The following is a 17,732-nucleotide window of genomic DNA, read 5'->3' as shown; positions in this document are numbered from 1 at the left end:
AGCAATAACAAATAGCTCACATATTCTGCTATTTAGGAAAAAGAAAACTGGAAAGGGGCCTGCAGCATTGGCACAGAGCCAGGTGGGTGGATTTGTTACGTTCTGGAGCCTCTGGGCCATACACATCCACCCTGGGACCAGCGCTGCACTGGAAAATTCTGACCCCCAAAATAATGACTGGGATTGTAGGAACTGGAGTCTGGCCAATGGCAGCGACTCTGATGGGAATGGACCAATGTCAGCACCAGAGGAAATCCACAACTGCACCAACCCAGGGGAAGGGCACGTGCTCCACTCTCTCCCCAGGCACCCCAAGTGGGAGAGTCTGCAGGACTTAACCCTTTGCAGGTGGGACACGTTTCAGCTGTGTTTCCACTCGCTGCCTGGACAGGAAACAGGCCCTGCTTTACTGGGGGGGCACAACCAGACCTTTTGTCCCTGTCGTTTGCTTAAATTTTATAATCTCACCTTTTTAAGGCCCCCAAAATTAACATTTGGCACCAGACCATTTTGATAGAGGCTGCTCCTCGGCTGTGCCAATAATAGCACAGTTACAGTTTCCATTCATGCAGATCATCTCTGATCTGACCCCAATCTTTTCTGTTATTGCAGGTTTGGGCATCTTTCCTTTAAGGCTAAAACTCTACTAATTTCCAGTACATTTTAAGCGTCTCTCTCACTTTGTATTTTAATGAATGGGCTCTCCCTAAACAACCTTCAGTTGCTCTTCTAAGGGATATCAGAACATCACAGAATCTCCTGTGCTGGAAGGGACCCATAAAAGGATCATCATCATCACTTCCTGGCCCTGCACAGGACACCCCAAGAATTCCACCAAGTGCCTGAGTGCATAAGAAGGATGAAAACATTGCACTAGCCAGAAAGCAAAAAAACATCTACCAGTTTGAGGGAGGAATGAGTGGAAACTGTTCCTGAAAAACTATAACTGCTCCTGAAATTCTAAAGGAGTTGTTTGGTGTTAACATTGCAAAGCACAGCCTGCAGAAGTTCATGTCTTGAGTTCAAACCAATGACTTCAACCCTCCTCAAACTTTTGATGGAGACAAGATGTGGGTTTGGATGTTGAGATGGCAGAAGGTGTCTGTGTGATGTGGCTCCAGGAGAGCTGTGGTGTGTGGACAGCAAGTGAAAGGCTCACCACACGTCGGCCTTCCTGCCGTAGCCGTCGCCGCTGATCACCTCGGGGCTCATCCAGTACGGGGTGCCCGTGACGGAGCGGATGCCCGTCCCCGACATGCAGATCGTCTGCAGCCGCTTGCTGGCCCCAAAGTCCCCCAGCTTCACATTCCCAGCAGAGTCACGGAGAATATTGGCACCTGCACAGAAGGAAAAACCAAGACAGCTGTTCTCATGCAATCCAGCTGCTGGATCCGCAGCCTACAGAACGCATCCAAGCCCAAATACCCGTGCTCATGGTATGGCTCTTTCCCCATTAAGCCTCAGGTGACCTGCTAAACATAATTTCTTTAATTCAGGCTGTAGACAAGCCAATTGCTAATGGCTGTAAATGGGAAAAACTTCAGGGAAAAACACAAGGAAGTGAAGGGGGGAGGGAAGTGAGAGCTGAGTCAGCACCAGCATTGTTACAGTGCCTGTAAACAGCTCAGCCAGCCTAGCAGGGCCCCCAGGCCAAGGGCTGAGAGAGAACAGAGCTGTGTAGAGAAAGATTTTACTGGGATGCTGCTTTGTTGAGTGCAATCATTGCTTTCTGGTGAGCTGGGTAACAGATGTAGCTAATTAAACCATTTTGAACTCCTACAATAAACAAGTCAATCTCCACTTTACTTGGTCAGAGGTCCTGAACACAAAGCACCAGGGAAAAAGCAAACTTTGGAGCTTGGCTTTTATGTGGACACAAACTGAGGTTTAGACACCAAAACCGATTCTTTCTCCAAAGCTGCAATGAGATCAAGAACCCCACTGCTGCCATTATCTGGTACGTGCCGACGTGAAACCCCTCTGCTCTCAAACTGGGTGCACGTGTGCTGGGAGAGCTCCTTTCCCCCAGCCTGCCCTCACCCTTGATGTCCCTGTGCACGATCATGTTGCTGTGCAGGTAGGAGACGCCCTCGAGGATCTGCCGCGTGTATTTCCGGGTGACGTTTTCCGTCAGGGCCCCGTACGCCTTCAGCTGGTCCTTCACTGACCCCTGCCAAAAAACAAACAGAAGGGACTGGCAAAGAGGGGACAAAGCCCAAATCCTGCAGTGTCTGTTCAGCTCCCACAAGCCCTGGGTGTGATACACCCAGCTGGCCCTGCAGTGAACTCTGGCCTCTGCCAAGGCCTTTCTGGGAGGCTCCCTGAGCATCTGGCCCTAAGAAGCCCTTTTTAAGAACAGCAAGGACAGGCTTCATGGCAAAAATAGCTTAAGGAAATTCTGTCTGCTGGTACAACTGGTTGTGAAAAAAAGCAATAAAATAGTTCAGCAGACTGATCTGGGTCAAAAGCCTCTCTTTCTGGAGAGTCAGTTTTAGCCTCACTTGCTGTACCATGATTCTGCTAATTCAGTTACCAGGATTTACATGTTGGCCCAAGTCCTTTGGTAGAACAAATTTAGACTGAAGAATTGGCTTTAGTGACAGTTACAGAGAATGTATTTCAAGTACAAGACACTTAAGGAAAAAAAAACTAGAGAGGTTATTTGGGCATAAATAAAATGAAAGTGGTGGCGTTATGAGCCAGCGTGAGCAGGCACAGCCCTAAGAGGGTCTGAGGCAGATGACACAGTTAGGGGGATGACAGCAACTAATAAACCAGCTAACAAACCCAGCCACCTCCCTTTCTGATCCTTGGCTGTGCTGCTCTTACCCCTGGCATGTACTCCATGAAGATGGTCAAGGTCTTCTCTGCTCGATCCCTTAAGCAGCCGTAGTACTGCACTATACGGTCGTGCTGGAGGTTCTTCAGCAGCTGAATTTCACACTCCAGGGCACTCACTTCCTATGGATGTTGAAGGAGAAAACAAGATTGCAGCTCCAGGAAATATATAATAAATATAAAAAATGATAAATTTGTCATGTCACTGGCAGGATGAGACCACTGCTACACTGAGAAGTGTAATCCATACATTGCTTTATCTGCTTCTTGGAAAAGGCAAACACTACCAGGGCTTCCCGTTCATTTTTACTGCATTATCTGCAGGTAAGTGTTGCTGTGGAAGTTTTGATAGAACACAGACAGTATCATATATGGATTTAGTACCAGAAAACTTTGTCCCTTGCCTTGATTCTGTTAGCTGCATGGCTTCATCCTGGGTGGCTGAAAGGATTCTCCATGCACAACACAGGTATAACCTCACTTCTCTCACTAAGCTGAGGGCAGCTCTGATACAGTTACAGAACTGGAACTTCAACCCACTGGAGAGCAAAACAAGAGGTGCTGAGAGCTGCTAAGCTTCTGTCACCCAGTCCTGTTCTGATTCACACTGATGATTTACTGGAATCAACCCCACAAACAGCTTCCTCTCCTATTTACTTCAAAGAATCTGCAGCTCTGCACATGAAACTGATCCTCTGCTTTGCTCTTGCCACAGACAACAGGGTATCACAGTGCAAAGGCAAAGAGCTTATCCAACAATTTCACATGGAATCACAGATGTTTGCTGCTCAGAAAAAGTATCATGTTCTTGCTGAATCCAGGGATTGAACAGCAGGAACATCAAAGGTACTAAAGCATGAGGACTTATGGGAAAAGGAATAATGTTTTCTCCCAAAATTTGTCCCATTTAACTCTTTCCAGCCCTGCCATGGGAAGGTATCAGGTTCAGCTCTCTCACTCTGGGAGAGGATGCAGAACCTTAGAGCAAGAACCTGGCTGTTGTAGGGACACATGGAACCAGAGGAAGCTGCTTAATCGGACCAAATAATAGTCTAAGGTTTGGAGTTTCAGTGCCTTCAAAATATACTTCAGACTGTTCCTCCTTGGCTCAGTTACTGTCTGATTTACAACACAGACATAGCAGAAATTCCCAATTTAGGACATATCTTGGCACCAATATCCCATATAAAATCATAATTAAAGAATTATATGATAATTAAATAATCAAATAATTTAATTAAATAAATATAATTTAAATAACATATATAATATGTTATATTAAATATATAATAATTAAGTCTTCACGGATCAGTTATTCTAGTTCAAAGTGAATTTGTTCAATATTGGGAAACTGGTACATTGCTAAAACACTAGTAAAGAATCCAAAAGCCATTCCAGCTGCATCCCCTGTGCAGGGAGTTGAGTGCTGTCCTGTAATTTCAAGGTGCCCATCCCATCTCCACTGTCTCTAAAGCATTGTCACATCACTCTTCTTGACTAATCTACAACCCACAGCTCAATCTGTTTTTAAGGACATGGAGAACTCAGAAGTGAAAATTGCTAATTAATGCACTTGATACAGGGTCTACCCTATAAACCCAGAAGTGGGTTTTGCACGTGCAAGCAGCTTTTTTTTGTTCAGAAAAGAAAAAAACCCTGCTCTTGCTGGGTTTAGTTTCATTCACATCCATGTCTAACCAGGAACACAGGGCAGTCTAGCATTCCTCAAGTAACCTGGCAAAAACCCAAAAAGCTGAGAAAGGAGAGCCAAGAATGAAGCCAGAAAATGGATTTCAGTTTCAGGCTGAAGTTAATAACACAGAAAAGTAATTTTTAAATTACTCCTATTCTTCTCCATGACTTGAAACCTTAGCACGAACTACATAAGGTGCCAGCTTTCAAGGACAGACAGAGAGAGACACTGTACAGGACCTTAAAGGATCCTAGAAGCTGAGATGAGAATTACCTTGCTTGTTTCAGGGCTCTCTGGGTCAAACTGGACCTGCTTGGCTGCCAGCTCCCTGCCCGTGTCCACGTCGTAGCACAGGTACACGCGCCCGAAGGCGCCCTGGCCCAGCAGCTTCCCCCGGCGCCAGTTCATCGGAGCACTCGGAGCTACAAGAGAACAGCAACGACTTCTCTGTTCATTGTACTGGTTAAAAACAAAGGTGGGCTTTCCAGGGACCAACCTCCCTCGTACTGGGACTGAACCTGGTATTGTGCAGTTGAATAAACATGAGGCACTCTCCAGAGTAAGGAGTCAGTGGCAGAGCTCTGAACAGATTCCAACCATCCAGACCCTCAGGATCTGCTGACTGGCGTCCCATTCAAATGACACCACAAAACATTTTGCCATTGTGTTTTACAGACAAGTAATTCACTGGGGTTGGTGAAATTTCATTCCACCAGCAGGTGCATTCTATAAAATCACTACCTTAAGAGATGATGCAGCAACTGAAGAGCAGCTTCCAACCCTTGATCTGTATTTATCACATGCATCAGATGAAGAAGAGCTGGATTAGCTTTGCTAAATCAATCCCAGCCAGCTAGGAATGACTTCAGCTTCTGGGACAACTTGAAGGACATTATTCTGAGTTTCTTTGCCAAGCTAGCTTGGGCTTACCTCTATTACTGCAAGGCTCTCTCTAACAAGAAAGATTAGAAATCATAATTCTCTACTAGACACTGATAAAAGGAGGGACCCATTTAGCACAGTGTGGGTATTTTCTTCACCCGCTGAACAGTCAGACAATAAAAACACCCATGATACCCAGGTAAAGCAGCATCTCCAACACTCCAGCAAGAGGTTCCATCCTCAGAGCATTAGGAGCCCTCACATCCCATGAGCAGCAGTCTCCTGACCCAGAGATTAATACCTGAGCCCAGTTTTTCAGACTGCCTTTATCCCAAAGCATATTACTCCAAGACCAATGCTTTAGCTCCAATTCCGAAAGTAACACTACCAGATTCCTGCAGTGCAATGCATCCAATTATGTAGGATCTAACAAGAAATTCTAAAAACAACGACAGGAACCAGCCATCTGAACAGTGTGAAAATACAGAAGAGCTGAGAGATTAGCTTTGCCATGTCTAATTTTATCAGATTTACTGTCAGTCGGTATTCTGGTGTGTTCCTTACTCTGCTACAAGCTTACTTTTCATTTTGATCCTTAAATTACTGTAGCGGATATCTGAAGTTCATCAATAATGACTTATGTTCCGTTTCTTTTTTATAAGAGAAAGTTGTCCAACAAAACAACTCAAAGATGCCATTAATACAGAAGTAAATCCTTCTATTAAGGAGCCACTGAAATACATACAGCTCTCAACTAGTAGAACAACTGTAACCCAAAAGCCTGACTGAAAAGGTTGACATAGCAAGAAAATAAACAAGCTTGTCAGCCTGTTTTAAGAATCCTCTAGATCATCTAGAACAAGGTAGTTTTCTTCAGTTCTTAGCTGAATTTGCAATGCTTTCTAAAAGAAAGGCCAGCTCCCAGAAGAAACCTGAGAAGAAAAAGACTTGTGGGTGTGACAAACAAGTCCCAAAGCAGAGCCAGGGAACGACATAGCAGTTTGTCAAAGCCAGGTTATGGCACGTGCTGGGTCTGGAGCCCACCCCCGGAGCCTCCCTTGCCCCCAGCCCCGGCTCCCCCTACATTTGGTGGGGATGTTCCTCTCCTGCACGCCCAGCGCGGTCTCGCTGTCGGCGCTGCGCAGGCGGCCCCGCGGGTCCAGGTACTGCAGCGCCAGGCCCAGGTTCTCCCCGTTGGTGCTCAGCGAGCGGCTGGAAGGCACCAGGGTGAAGAGATTCCCCTGGTGACGGCGGATCCGGGGAAACGTCCTCCGGCCTGCGGGAGAAGGAACGCTGTCAAAGAAATGCCTGCAAGCAGGAGGTGGCGGCTGCGGGCTGAGCAGCAGGAGAAGGGAAAGAAACCCCAAGTTCTGCTCTGTTCCCATGGAGCAGAATCTGCTGCCAAACAGACGAGATGCAAAAATATAACAGCTCAGGGCTGGTGCTGCCTGAGTTCAGAACAGCTCTGGATCATTCCCAAAGCAGAAGGCAGAGAACACTTTGTAATGCCCTCAGTGCTGTAAGATCTAAACTTACCCTCCAAAGGAAAAATCTGGTTTACAGGCTCTGAGCACAAGCTCCAAGTTTTGTTAACAACTACATCCAAAATTACTTTCTAGATAACGTGCCCAGACTCGCAAATAAAAACCATAAATAAACATTGTGCCAACTTGCACCTCATGAAATTTTGAGAGATTAATTTGCATAAAGCTCTGATGAACAGAGGTGTAATTCTTTAAGTCCCTGCTATATTTAAAAGATCCAGAAGCAAGTCTGCAATGCAAATTAGCAAAGTATAATCAATCTCTGTGGTAGGAAACTACTTATATAGAGCCAAGTCTAACAACTATGTCCAGAATCCCTCTACTCAGCCTGGATAACCCCAGAAAGGATGAAGTAAACGAAGAATACAAACAACAACCATTGGTTCCATGAAAATGCAGCATCATGCACAGTGGCATCAACCTCAGCACTAATTGCAAGGACACCTCCAGGCTCTCCAAACAGGAGTTACACTCATGTGGAGGTTTTGCAGCCTGGAAGGGGGGCTCTGAGACCAGCTCACCCTCGTTGTAGTCCTTGTGCTGCATGGAGACGTTGTAGCGCCGGGGGTAGGTCCCGCCTTTGCCCGCTTTGTCGTAGATCTGATTCTCACGGTCTGGCAGGAGGAGCAAAGACAAAAGTGAGGCTCCTTCAAAAAATGCAACTTCTAATGACAGAATTTTCCTGTAACAGTGGGTTTTTAGGAAGAGGCAATAAGTAACTTCATAGCTTTTCCATCATCATATCCCCAGTTCTTCTATTTATACAATCCCAGCAAGCAGGGAGGGCAGCTGGCCAAGGGCAGAAAATGTCAGGATCAAATAACCTCTGTACCAAAGACATACCTGAGAACTCCTGTCTGTTATCAGGAAAACTCTGTGCCCTTGACATCCGTGACTTCCGAAAAGAGGGACTAGTAGAGAAAGAAGGCAAGAATAAGTCTTGCTGCTGATTGGGGTATTTTATTTTGTTTTATTTTTTAAATGAACAAGGAGAGGCTTATCTAAAAGAGATTTAAATATCTTGCAGCCAGATGTTCTCAGAGGGGCTGCTCTCTTCAGAACTTTGTATGTATAACATAAAGCTACTGAAGCATCAGTTTGTTGGTCTGTGGTTGTGCCAGAAAATAACACAGCCTTAAGACATAGTTAATGCTCTTTAATAAATACAGTAGGATATAGGTAGAAAGTAAGCTCGTTTCCCTCCAAGAAAATGTATGAGACAGAAAATAGGATTTTATGTAAGTACAACTGGCATTTCCATCTGAGCACACATGTTCTCACCAGTTTGTACATTTGTACCTGGCTGCTCACCTGTCCAAGGACTGGCAGCTTCCTGACACTGAGTTTTCAGCACTGCTTAGAGGGTCCAGCATCTGCAACAGAAGAAACCACACAGCAACATCAGTGCAGTCCAGGGCCCAGGAGAGGCTGTGCCACAGGAGCAGAGCCCACAACTGCTTGCCTGCAGGATGTCCAGCTGAGAAGGGAGTCTAAGCCTATTTAAATGTACAATTTTCCTTTATCTCCCACAGAAATTAGGTTCATATAAAATTTGAGGCACTGCTTTAGTGGCTGAAAGACTCTGCTGTGAAAAATGCAAACTTTAGCAGCCTTGTGCTGCTTTTTGATCCCAACCAGCTCCAGGAACAGTCTCTGCTGGTGCTGCTGCCTCCACCTGCAAGTTGCCCTTTGGCCTCATTTCCCACTTTTTTGAATGGAGACCAGAGTTTCAAAAGCAAGAGTCACACAAACCTGGTAATAGGAAACCCTGTCACATGTGTGACAGCACCAAAACTGCTCAGCCAGAGGTGGAGGGGCAATACCCAGAACAGGGAACTGCTTCTGGCAGCCCAACAAAGGCTTTGAACTTACACAGCTACAATTTGAAACTGTTTAAACGCACAAAGCAGCACCTTTAGAATCCCAGAATGGCTTGGGTTGGGAAGGACTTTAAGGGTCACCCAATTCCACTTCCTGCCATGGGCAGGGACATCTTCCACTAGATCAGGTTGCTCTAAGGCTGCCCTTGGACACTTCCAGGGATGGGGCAGCCACAACTTTCTGGACAGCCCGTGTCTCACCACTTAAAGGTGCTGCTGCACCCACAGCCAGCGAGTATTCGGGGAAGGACAGAGGGCCCGGAGGGCAGCAGGATCCCGGCAGGGGGGTACTCACGCACTGCTCGCTGGTCTCGGGGATGAACTCGCCCTCGCTGTGGATGCTGGTGTAGGAGCCCTGGCGGGCGATGCGCTGCTGCCGCTCGGGGACGTACCCGGGCGGGGGCGAGCTCCGGCCGGTGCTCTGTGAACCTGGGACAGGGACAGCACTGGCTCACTCACACTGCTGCTGCTGCTGCACTGCTGCTGCTGCCCTGCACTGCTGCTGCTGCCCTGCACTGCTGCTGCCCTGCACTGCTGCTGCTGCCCTGCACTGCTGCTGCTGCCCGGCACTGCTGCTGCCCTGCACTGCTGCTGCTGCCCTGCACTGCTGCTGCTGCCCTGCACTGCTGCTGCTGCCCTGCACTGCTGCTGCCCGGCACTGCTGCTGCCCGGCACTGCTGCTGCTGCCCGGCACTGCTGCTGCTGCCTGGCACTGCTGCTGCTGCCCGGCACTGCTGCTGCTGCCCGGCACTGCTGCTGCCCTGCACTGCTGCTGCTGCCCTGCACTGCTGCTGCTGCCCTGCACTGCTGCTGCCCAGCACTGCTGCTGCTGCCCTGCACTGCTGCTGCTGCCCAGCACTGCTGCTGCTGCCCTGCACTGCTGCTGCTGCTGCTGCACTGCTGCTGCTGCCCGGCACTGCTGCTGCTGCCCGGCACTGCTGCTGCTGCCCTGCACTGCTGCTGCTGCCCGGCACTGCTGCTGCTGCCCTGCACTGCTGCTGCTGCCCTGCACTGCTGCTGCCTGGCACTGCTGCTGCTGCCCGGCACTGCTGCTGCTGCCCGGCACTGCTGCTGCTGCCCGGCACTGCTGCTGCTGCCCTGCACTGCTGCTGCTGCCCTGCACTGCTGCTGCCCTGCACTGCTGCTGCCTGGCACTGCTGCTGCTGCCCTGCACTGCTGCTGCTGCCCTGCACTGCTGCTGCCCGGCACTGCTGCTGCCTGGCACTGCTGCTGCTGCTGCACTGCTGCTGCTGCCCGGCACTGCTGCATGCAGCACCCCCAGACTCCTCTAACACCAAACCTGCACCACCACAGCCATGCCAGCGTGAACCCCCCAGGCCGGACAGACAAGGAACCAGCAAATCCAAACTGTCTGATGTGCACCTGTACTCATGTCTTAGATGCTACATGATTATTGCTGAAGCTCCTGACAAAGCAGTCATTTATTTCTAACTTCTTCTGCTCAATCTTCTGAGCACAATTCCAGTTTAATCATCTGTTAGTGGCACTACCTAAAGGGTTTCTCTTGTGCTATCTACTTAGAGAAATTTCACCCTTAGAGTTTATTTTTTCCTTGCAGATCTCAAAGAGGATGAAACTTTAGATACAGGAAGAAAAAAATCCCCTTTTTGCAGTGACCTATCCATCTGCAGCTGCCACCAATTCCCACTGTGAGTTCCAAGAACTGCTGTGGTCCAGCCAGTCTGCTCCAGGTCACACATGAAGTTAGAGGCAGCAGGTGAAGATCAGCTCCCAAGCTGTGTTCCTTACAACACTGTCTTTAATTAACTGTGTGTACTCAGGTGCTGGGAAAGATGGGTAAAGATCAGCAAATGTTCTCCCAAGCAAAATATTTTCTGTAGAAGTTGTAATAAAGAGCGAAGGCAAAGGGCTGGGAGAAGTGAACTGAAAAGCAGAGCATGCACCTTTTAGGGGCTGCAGAAGGAAAATGAACAATGCTGGCATGGCTTAGAGTGCAAGGGGGCTGAACTATATGAAAAAAAAGGATTAATAATATCTTAGGATCATTAAGGTTGGAGAAGACCTCCAAGATCACAAAGCCCAAGACTGTCAAGTGCACAGCCCAGCACAGCCGTGTCAAGAGCTCCCAGCTGATTTCCCAAGCAGCTCCCAGGGCTCAGGTGCCCCTGGAGCCGTCTGGAGGGTGGGATAGCCCCGGGGGTGCGGGGCTGCCCCGGCCCTGGGAGCACTTTCACTGCTTCCGACAGATGCCACGGCCAGAGCCCGCCCAGCGCCGCTGGCACCGGCCCAGCTGCTCTGTGGAAAGGCCCCATCCCCGGGCAGGAAAGGGAAGTCGGCACTAAATCCATGTATATCAAAGGAAGCGAGTGGAAAAAACACAAGCCCTGCCAGAATGCTTAGCAATTTTTTTACTTTTTTTTTTTTCTTCTTTTATTTAAAAGTTATCTTTACTTCCAAAGCTCCGAACTGGTGACAACAGGCTCGAGGCCATTTGGAGCTCAGGAACCACAGGTCCCTCTCCTGCTTGCAGAAAGCTTTACAAACCAAAGACAGGAAAAGAGAAGGAAGAAGAAACTGATGCAAGACTGAGCTATTGCCAAATTACCAGCAGACCTCTGACAGAACTGGAACTCTTCTGTACCTCTTCATAATGTAACAGTCTAATACTTTGACATGTTCAGAAAATAAAACCAACTTATTACTGGACAGTTTCCCTGTGACAGACACTCGCTACAGTCTGTTGGCTTTGGCACCATTATCTGCATACCTCAGAATGTCAGTAAAAAGAAATAGATATATAGATATAATTTAAATAAAATAATTTTGGCATTCAATTTGTCTGTTATAGAAGAAACATGGTGTTCAGACATGCAGGGATACCACTTCTGAGGACCAAGGAATGTTGCTCTTTTTATGCATATTAACTTCAAACTAGGAAGGATGGGAAAAGTCTCTTTGCCCCTGTTTCAGTCACGTACTTCACAAGCTTTCAGTACTTCTTTGTTTGTTTGCTGCTTCATAAAAGGAAGCTGTACAGAAGGGGACCAGCAAACTGCACAGGGCACAAGCAGGTTTGTTAGACAAGTCCCACACTGAGATGCTGCTCTAGCTCACAAGTCCCTTCCTCTGAGCTCACGCTCTCAGTCACCTCTTGTCAGAATAGTGTGGATCCAGCTCTGGTTTCGACCCCCCTGTATGGAGACTGTTGTGGCTTAAGCTGATTTATTATTTGATACTTTGCACTGCAAATACCGATCTAAAATCACCTAACAATTCTGCCTCAAGTTTACAAAGTTAATGGAACTGAAACAGTCCTTTCCCACAGCGAAGAACTTGCAAGCAAAACAACTCTGCCATTCCCACTCCTGGTACTGCTCTTTGTGACTTGCATCACCTGTCCTCTGCCATTAGCTCTGACAAAGCCCCACTGCAGCAAACAGAATCATCCTGTGCTTCTGTTTCCAGCAAAATTTACCTTCTCTTGTTTCTGAAGCAGAAACAGTTTATACAGAGCAGCATTTCGGGCTCTGGCCTTCACACTCTCACCTTCCTCCTGCACCTTCACTGCTCACTGAGCTTCACACCAAGGAGTCAAATCCTAAACCACAGACTTTCTGGGTTTTTTTGGGCCCATAAATCCTTGAAGGTGTTTTACATGTTTTGGTTTTTCATATAAAGGTTAACAGCTTTGAGCACTGTTCAAGAACAGATTTGAATTGTGCTGCACGGTTACACAGAAGGTTGTAACATAGAAATTGGGACAAATCAGACAAATCTGCCGAAGATGGAAGTCATAAAAACTACAGAAGCCTTATATGAACATTTCCCCTAAACAGGAGTTCACAGAGATAACAGAAACCCAAAGAAACGAGACTAAGGTACATATGACTGATTTTTTCCATTATCTTTTGTGTACCTCTGATTTTGTCCTGTGCTCACCTGGTAATTCCAAGAGTGAAAGTTTAGGCCACTCAGAATGTATGACACTAGCTGGATATGCAATAGTAATTCTTAGTAAAATGCTTGATTACAGGAGTGAGGAGAGATTCCAAAGCCCAACATAAAAAAAAATCAAATCTAGGTTTCATGAACTGAAATTGCCAATCTAAATAAAAAGCTTAATAGACTCACATCAGCTTTCCAAATTTCTAACCACAATGGCTCTGGCTTTAGGACATCCCCTTTAGCAGCTCCTCAGCTGTTCCACAACTTAGCAAGGAACTTTGAAACATTCTATTGTAAACATATTAAGAGCTTTTGAAAATGAACTGCCTTGTCCCAAAATAACCTTTCAATTTCTCATGGCTCTCCTAAATGCTGTACCACAAACACTAGTGCCCCAAAAATACATTTCAACAAACAAAACCAAGTAGAAGTGGCAGAAATACTCACTGACAGACAGATGCCTACTTCTGGGTTCTGGCTGCTGATAGGGTGTGCTCACATCCCCCACAGATTGGGAAGTTTTAATCCTGACTTGCTTGGGCAGTCCAGAATGGGGTGAAGAACTGGTCTGCTGGGTAAGATGAAAAGAATAAAACAAAATAAAGAGAGATGAAGGAGCTCAAGCAGTCTGGTCACAGTTTCAAAAATATTATGCTTAGTACCAAGAAAGTGCTGAGCAACAGTTCTAGAGCCTGAAATCTTATTAATTCAGAAGAACATAACCAAAGACACCTCAAGGAAATAAATTCTGACTTTGGAAAATTATTTGAACGGGACAGGCAAACAAGGTGCAACAATTCAAATACTTTAATTGAATAATAAAGTACTGAATGTTTGTTCATTTAATGAGTACATACACTTGAAAGGAGTAAGGAGAGAGCCTGATTCAAGTCACATAAACTCCAGCAGGTGGGTTTATGGGAGCTGGATAAAGGGTGCAGAGGTCACCCTGCTGATGGACAGCCTGGCTTTGGTACCAAAGATGTTCCAACTTCACCAGTTCTCCCCAATAGTTTCTGAACATGAAGAGAAGACTGGCAACAGGGGGTGAACTGACTGAGAAAAGAAATGAGTCACAGAAAGAGGCATAAGAAAATTAATTTGAGTGCTGCTCACAGACACAGGCTCCTGGTACAAGGGACCCAGCTACTGCTGTAAAGTTCATTTGCTTTCTGCACATATTTGTATCAAAGCCACCTTTCCATCCCCAGCAAAAGAAAAGAGCACAACCAAAACAAAATCTGCATCCTGTACTTCAGGAAAAATAATGCTTCCCGCTCCCTCAGTGAGATGAGATCATGCAGCCAAGAAACCTCCTTCAGGCTTGTGGGCTTTATCCCACGGAGGGCTCTCCTGTCAGGGAACTTGGAGCAGCAGAGGAAGTTGGAGGAGAGGGGGGGAAACAGTGGCACTTACTGAAGGCTTTGCTGTTTGTTTCTGCTTTGAGTAAAAGAGGAAAAAACAGCTAATAAAAGGACATCAGCAGAGGCTACTGGCTGGTGCAGGGTGAGATTTACCAAGTGTTTACTGATTATGCAGAGTTAGATGGAATCATTTGACATCTGGCTGTAGCCTGAAGGCACTGACATGAGCAGAGGGCTGGCAAAGAGGACTGCCTGACTGTGTGGTACCAAAAATTGAGGCCACCTTTTACAGGATGTTTCCTGACAACACAGAACTTTGGTCTGACTCCACCAGGTCAGACCAAAGACCTTCTTGCCAAGTATTGTCTACAGAACAGGCAGCAACAATTGCTCAGGGAAAGGGTGCAGGACAAGGAACAGCACCATCCCCTCCTACACCTTCCCAGTCATTTGGGAAAGGGCTGTTAACACTCCTGAAGTTCTTTGTATTTCCATTACCATGGATTATCAAATTAAAAAATAGCGAGAAGTACATTTAAGTTATTGTGACAGCTCCAAGACTTACAGGTGTGATTATTTCAAGAGCTGAGCTCCCAGCCTGCAGAACTTGAATAGGGATGAACATTCCAGACTGACAAGCTACTACCAAGAGAGCAGCTTTGTGTGTCACACTCTTCAGGAGAATGTGGTAATTTGCAAATCAAATATCTAAGCTATTGAAGTCTTTGGTTTGAAAAGCTGCATGACCTTAATTCTGAAGAAAAAAAAATAGAGATATTGGTAGAGTGAACTGTGTTTTCCAGTCACAGATCAGGAATAATGGAAAATTCTGACTCTTTTGGCCTTCTTCAGCTTGCAGTTCATTCCTTGTCCAAAACAGGCATCTTTGGGAGCTTGACTTAAAGACTTATTTCTCATATTATCTTGTCTACTGAAAAAAGCAAACTACATTGACACTCACTGCCACAGCCACCTGTGGTCGAGGAGAGTGAACCGAGAGAAAACCCAATTCATCTTAGGTCTGAATACACCACTGTTAGCAAAGGCAACTCAGCTTCCACAGTCAGGCTGGACTCAATGCTTTAGGACTACAGAGCTGAAAAATCACTGCAAGCTGTCCCCAGGCTTCTCACCCAGGGAAAAAAGTGCTCAAGGCTTTTCTTCAAGGACAACTTGTACTCTGAAGGCAAAATAATTCCACACATTTTCAACACTATGCTATTAATCAAAGCTAATAAAACTTCTCTGCAAACCAAACTCATCAAGTGTTTTCTGCCTACAGCCACTGACTATTTGATAGAAAATGGCCTTTACACGACAGCTTAAAAAGCTGCAATGTTTTAGCCCCCAAACAGCTGCTGAAGTCAGGGAAAAAAACTCAGCACAGAAAAACACCTATAGCTGGGGCAATGCAAAGAGGATAAACACGTGCATTTGTGCCTGGGAAGAGTAATTTTATAATCCCTGTCATACTCAGTTAATGCTGTCATCGTGCTTTAGAGTCTTGATTTGCTGTAGTCCCAGAAGTTGTTACCTACATGGTTTCTGTCCTGGGAGAGCAACAGTATCCTCAGGCTTTTCACATTCGAGCTCCGGTCTAAGAGATCTACAGCTTTATCCAGGTCATCTTGGTTTTTCAAAGGAATAGAGAGCTGCAAAATAAAGAGCAGGGGAAAAATCATTAGAAAAGACAGGAAAAGAAGTCTACTTCTACAATAGGTAGTTAAACAAACATTAGAAAAATACCAGACCATAAAACAGGGTTGCTCAGTTATTCCACAAATTTTCACTCCAAAACTGTCTTACTGTCCTCTTTAATGAGGTTTTCCTCCCATGTCAGAGAAATGGTTGACCCTAATGCAAATTCCTCTAAAGCATCATGCACAAAAGTATTAACTGCTACGTGGATTTGCTGTTTGCAAAGAACAGAGACTTGTCAGTCCCTGATTCTCTGATGAGAAAAGAATACTTATGAATGCAGAAGTAATGATCAAGTGAAAACTGGGTTTCAGGCAGAACGAGAGTGTCCTAAGCAATGCCACAACAAGGGCACAAGGCGCTGATGTTTGTACAGCACACACATCAGTGAGATGCTTTACCAGGACCAGCACATTTGCCTTTGGATCAGTGATTCTACAATGGTTTGCATTAAAGGAAGACCCAAAATTCAATTTCTGGGTACAGAATTTGTGTTGGGGAGAGGAGGTGTCATGCAGAGAGCACGGACAGCTCGGTACCTCGTTGTTCATGTAGTGGAGGTCCAGGGGCTGCCCAAAGGCCGTTTTCACTTTCTGCTGCACGTCTTCGTAGCGCACGGGACGGACAAACGGGATAATCCTGGGGGGAACAATCACTGCCTCAGCTCAGATACACTTCATAACGCAGTCAAATCACATGGCTGAACCACTAAATGGTTTGAATGGTCTCCTTTAATCCTCAAGCAGGTCGTGAACCTTTCAAATTTAAATTTGTATGTCTTATTTCAATAAAGAATTATTGATCTCTGGCCCATTTCCATACAGTTTGTCAAAATGCAATATTCAGCTGGAGATTTCAAATAGAATCCCCCTTTGTCCCTGGGCAGAAAAGTATCATTTTTGAATAAATGTTTTTCACGTAACAGGATAAAAATGCTCTGTGCACCTTGGCTTACAAAATACCACCTGCTCTGGCACAGATGAGTTACTGCCACAAAGAGCTGGATTGTGAGCACCAATTAACAAACCTGTCACGAGGCAGAAATAACAGGATACAACAAGGTCTCCCCTGAGCCTCCTCCAGGCTAAACAATCCAAGATCCTCTTCACACATGAACTATTATAATATCTGGTTATACTTTTTGTCCTCAGTTGGAAGATTAGTGCTCTTTCCAATTTTTGCTAGTTGTAGAAAAAAAATCAGTTCCAACCAAAGAACTTTCAGGTTTTCTGTATCTATCTTCTTCCTTTTTCTTTTGCTACATCAGCACACTACAAATGATCAAGGGACTGTCTGACCTTCCAAGTTACTGAGTGGACCATGGAAATTCCAGAGCTGTTCCTGCTCATAGAGGCAACTCAGTGAGACCCTGAATTATCTCACATGAGTTTGTGGGGAAAGGTAGGGAGAGGGGCTTTCTGTAGGGGCCATAGACAGAGGCTGGGGCTGCCCCTGGATCCCTGGCAGTGCCCAAGGCCAGGCTGGACAGGGCTTGGAGCAGCCTGGGACAGTGGAAGGTGTCCCTGCCTGTGGCAGGTGGTGGCACTGGGTCTTTGAGGTCCCTTCCAACCCAAACCATCCTGGGATTCTATAATGAACCTGTGCTTTGGAGAGAAGGCTTGGTTTCCCAAACATCCATCCACACAGCTTCATCAGTCCTGGGTATCCTTTAATGAGATGCAGCTTTTGTTTTAAATAACCAAAAAACTAGCCCTTGTGTTAGTTGACATCCTCAGCCCCCTCCCAGGAAGGCTTATCTTGCTACCAGACCTACAACACTCAGCTGTTTGGAAGGAATTGTCCTTGTCAAAAAGCAGCCCACAATAACATTTTCTACATATTGCTAAGAAACTCATACATGAAATCACAGCACTCTGGCACCACACAAACGCAATGTGGCTCTCAG

At 46.2% G+C, this 17,732-nt stretch overlaps 1 protein-coding gene across 2 annotated transcripts in view; it reads right to left on the bottom strand.

The window, feature by feature from the left end:
- MAP3K3 (mitogen-activated protein kinase kinase kinase 3) overlaps positions 1-17,732 on the bottom strand; it is a 35,211-nt gene that overhangs the window by 5,757 nt on the left and 11,722 nt on the right. Inside the window, exons 5-16 of one of the 2 annotated variants that reach the window (XM_063403632.1) lie at positions 16,366-16,465; positions 15,667-15,780; positions 13,212-13,335; positions 9,133-9,266; positions 8,269-8,330; positions 7,801-7,868; positions 7,479-7,571; positions 6,498-6,689; positions 4,805-4,953; positions 2,830-2,961; positions 2,041-2,170; positions 1,160-1,337 (exon numbers count right to left, since the gene is read on the bottom strand). In XM_063403632.1, the coding sequence (XP_063259702.1) occupies positions 1,160-1,337; positions 2,041-2,170; positions 2,830-2,961; positions 4,805-4,953; positions 6,498-6,689; positions 7,479-7,571; positions 7,801-7,868; positions 8,269-8,330; positions 9,133-9,266; positions 13,212-13,335; positions 15,667-15,780; positions 16,366-16,465 (1,476 nt within the window). The remainder of the gene's footprint in view (positions 1-1,159; positions 1,338-2,040; positions 2,171-2,829; positions 2,962-4,804; positions 4,954-6,497; positions 6,690-7,478; positions 7,572-7,800; positions 7,869-8,268; positions 8,331-9,132; positions 9,267-13,211; positions 13,336-15,666; positions 15,781-16,365; positions 16,466-17,732) is intronic. The other variant, XM_063403633.1, reaches the window with a different exon arrangement.

Source organism: Prinia subflava, chromosome 8, assembly GCF_021018805.1.
Source record: "Prinia subflava isolate CZ2003 ecotype Zambia chromosome 8, Cam_Psub_1.2, whole genome shotgun sequence".
Classification (NCBI taxonomy): Eukaryota; Metazoa; Chordata; class Aves; order Passeriformes; family Cisticolidae; genus Prinia; species Prinia subflava.
The sequence above is the reverse complement of the archived record's forward strand: the minus strand, read 5'-3'. Positions and strand labels throughout refer to the sequence as shown.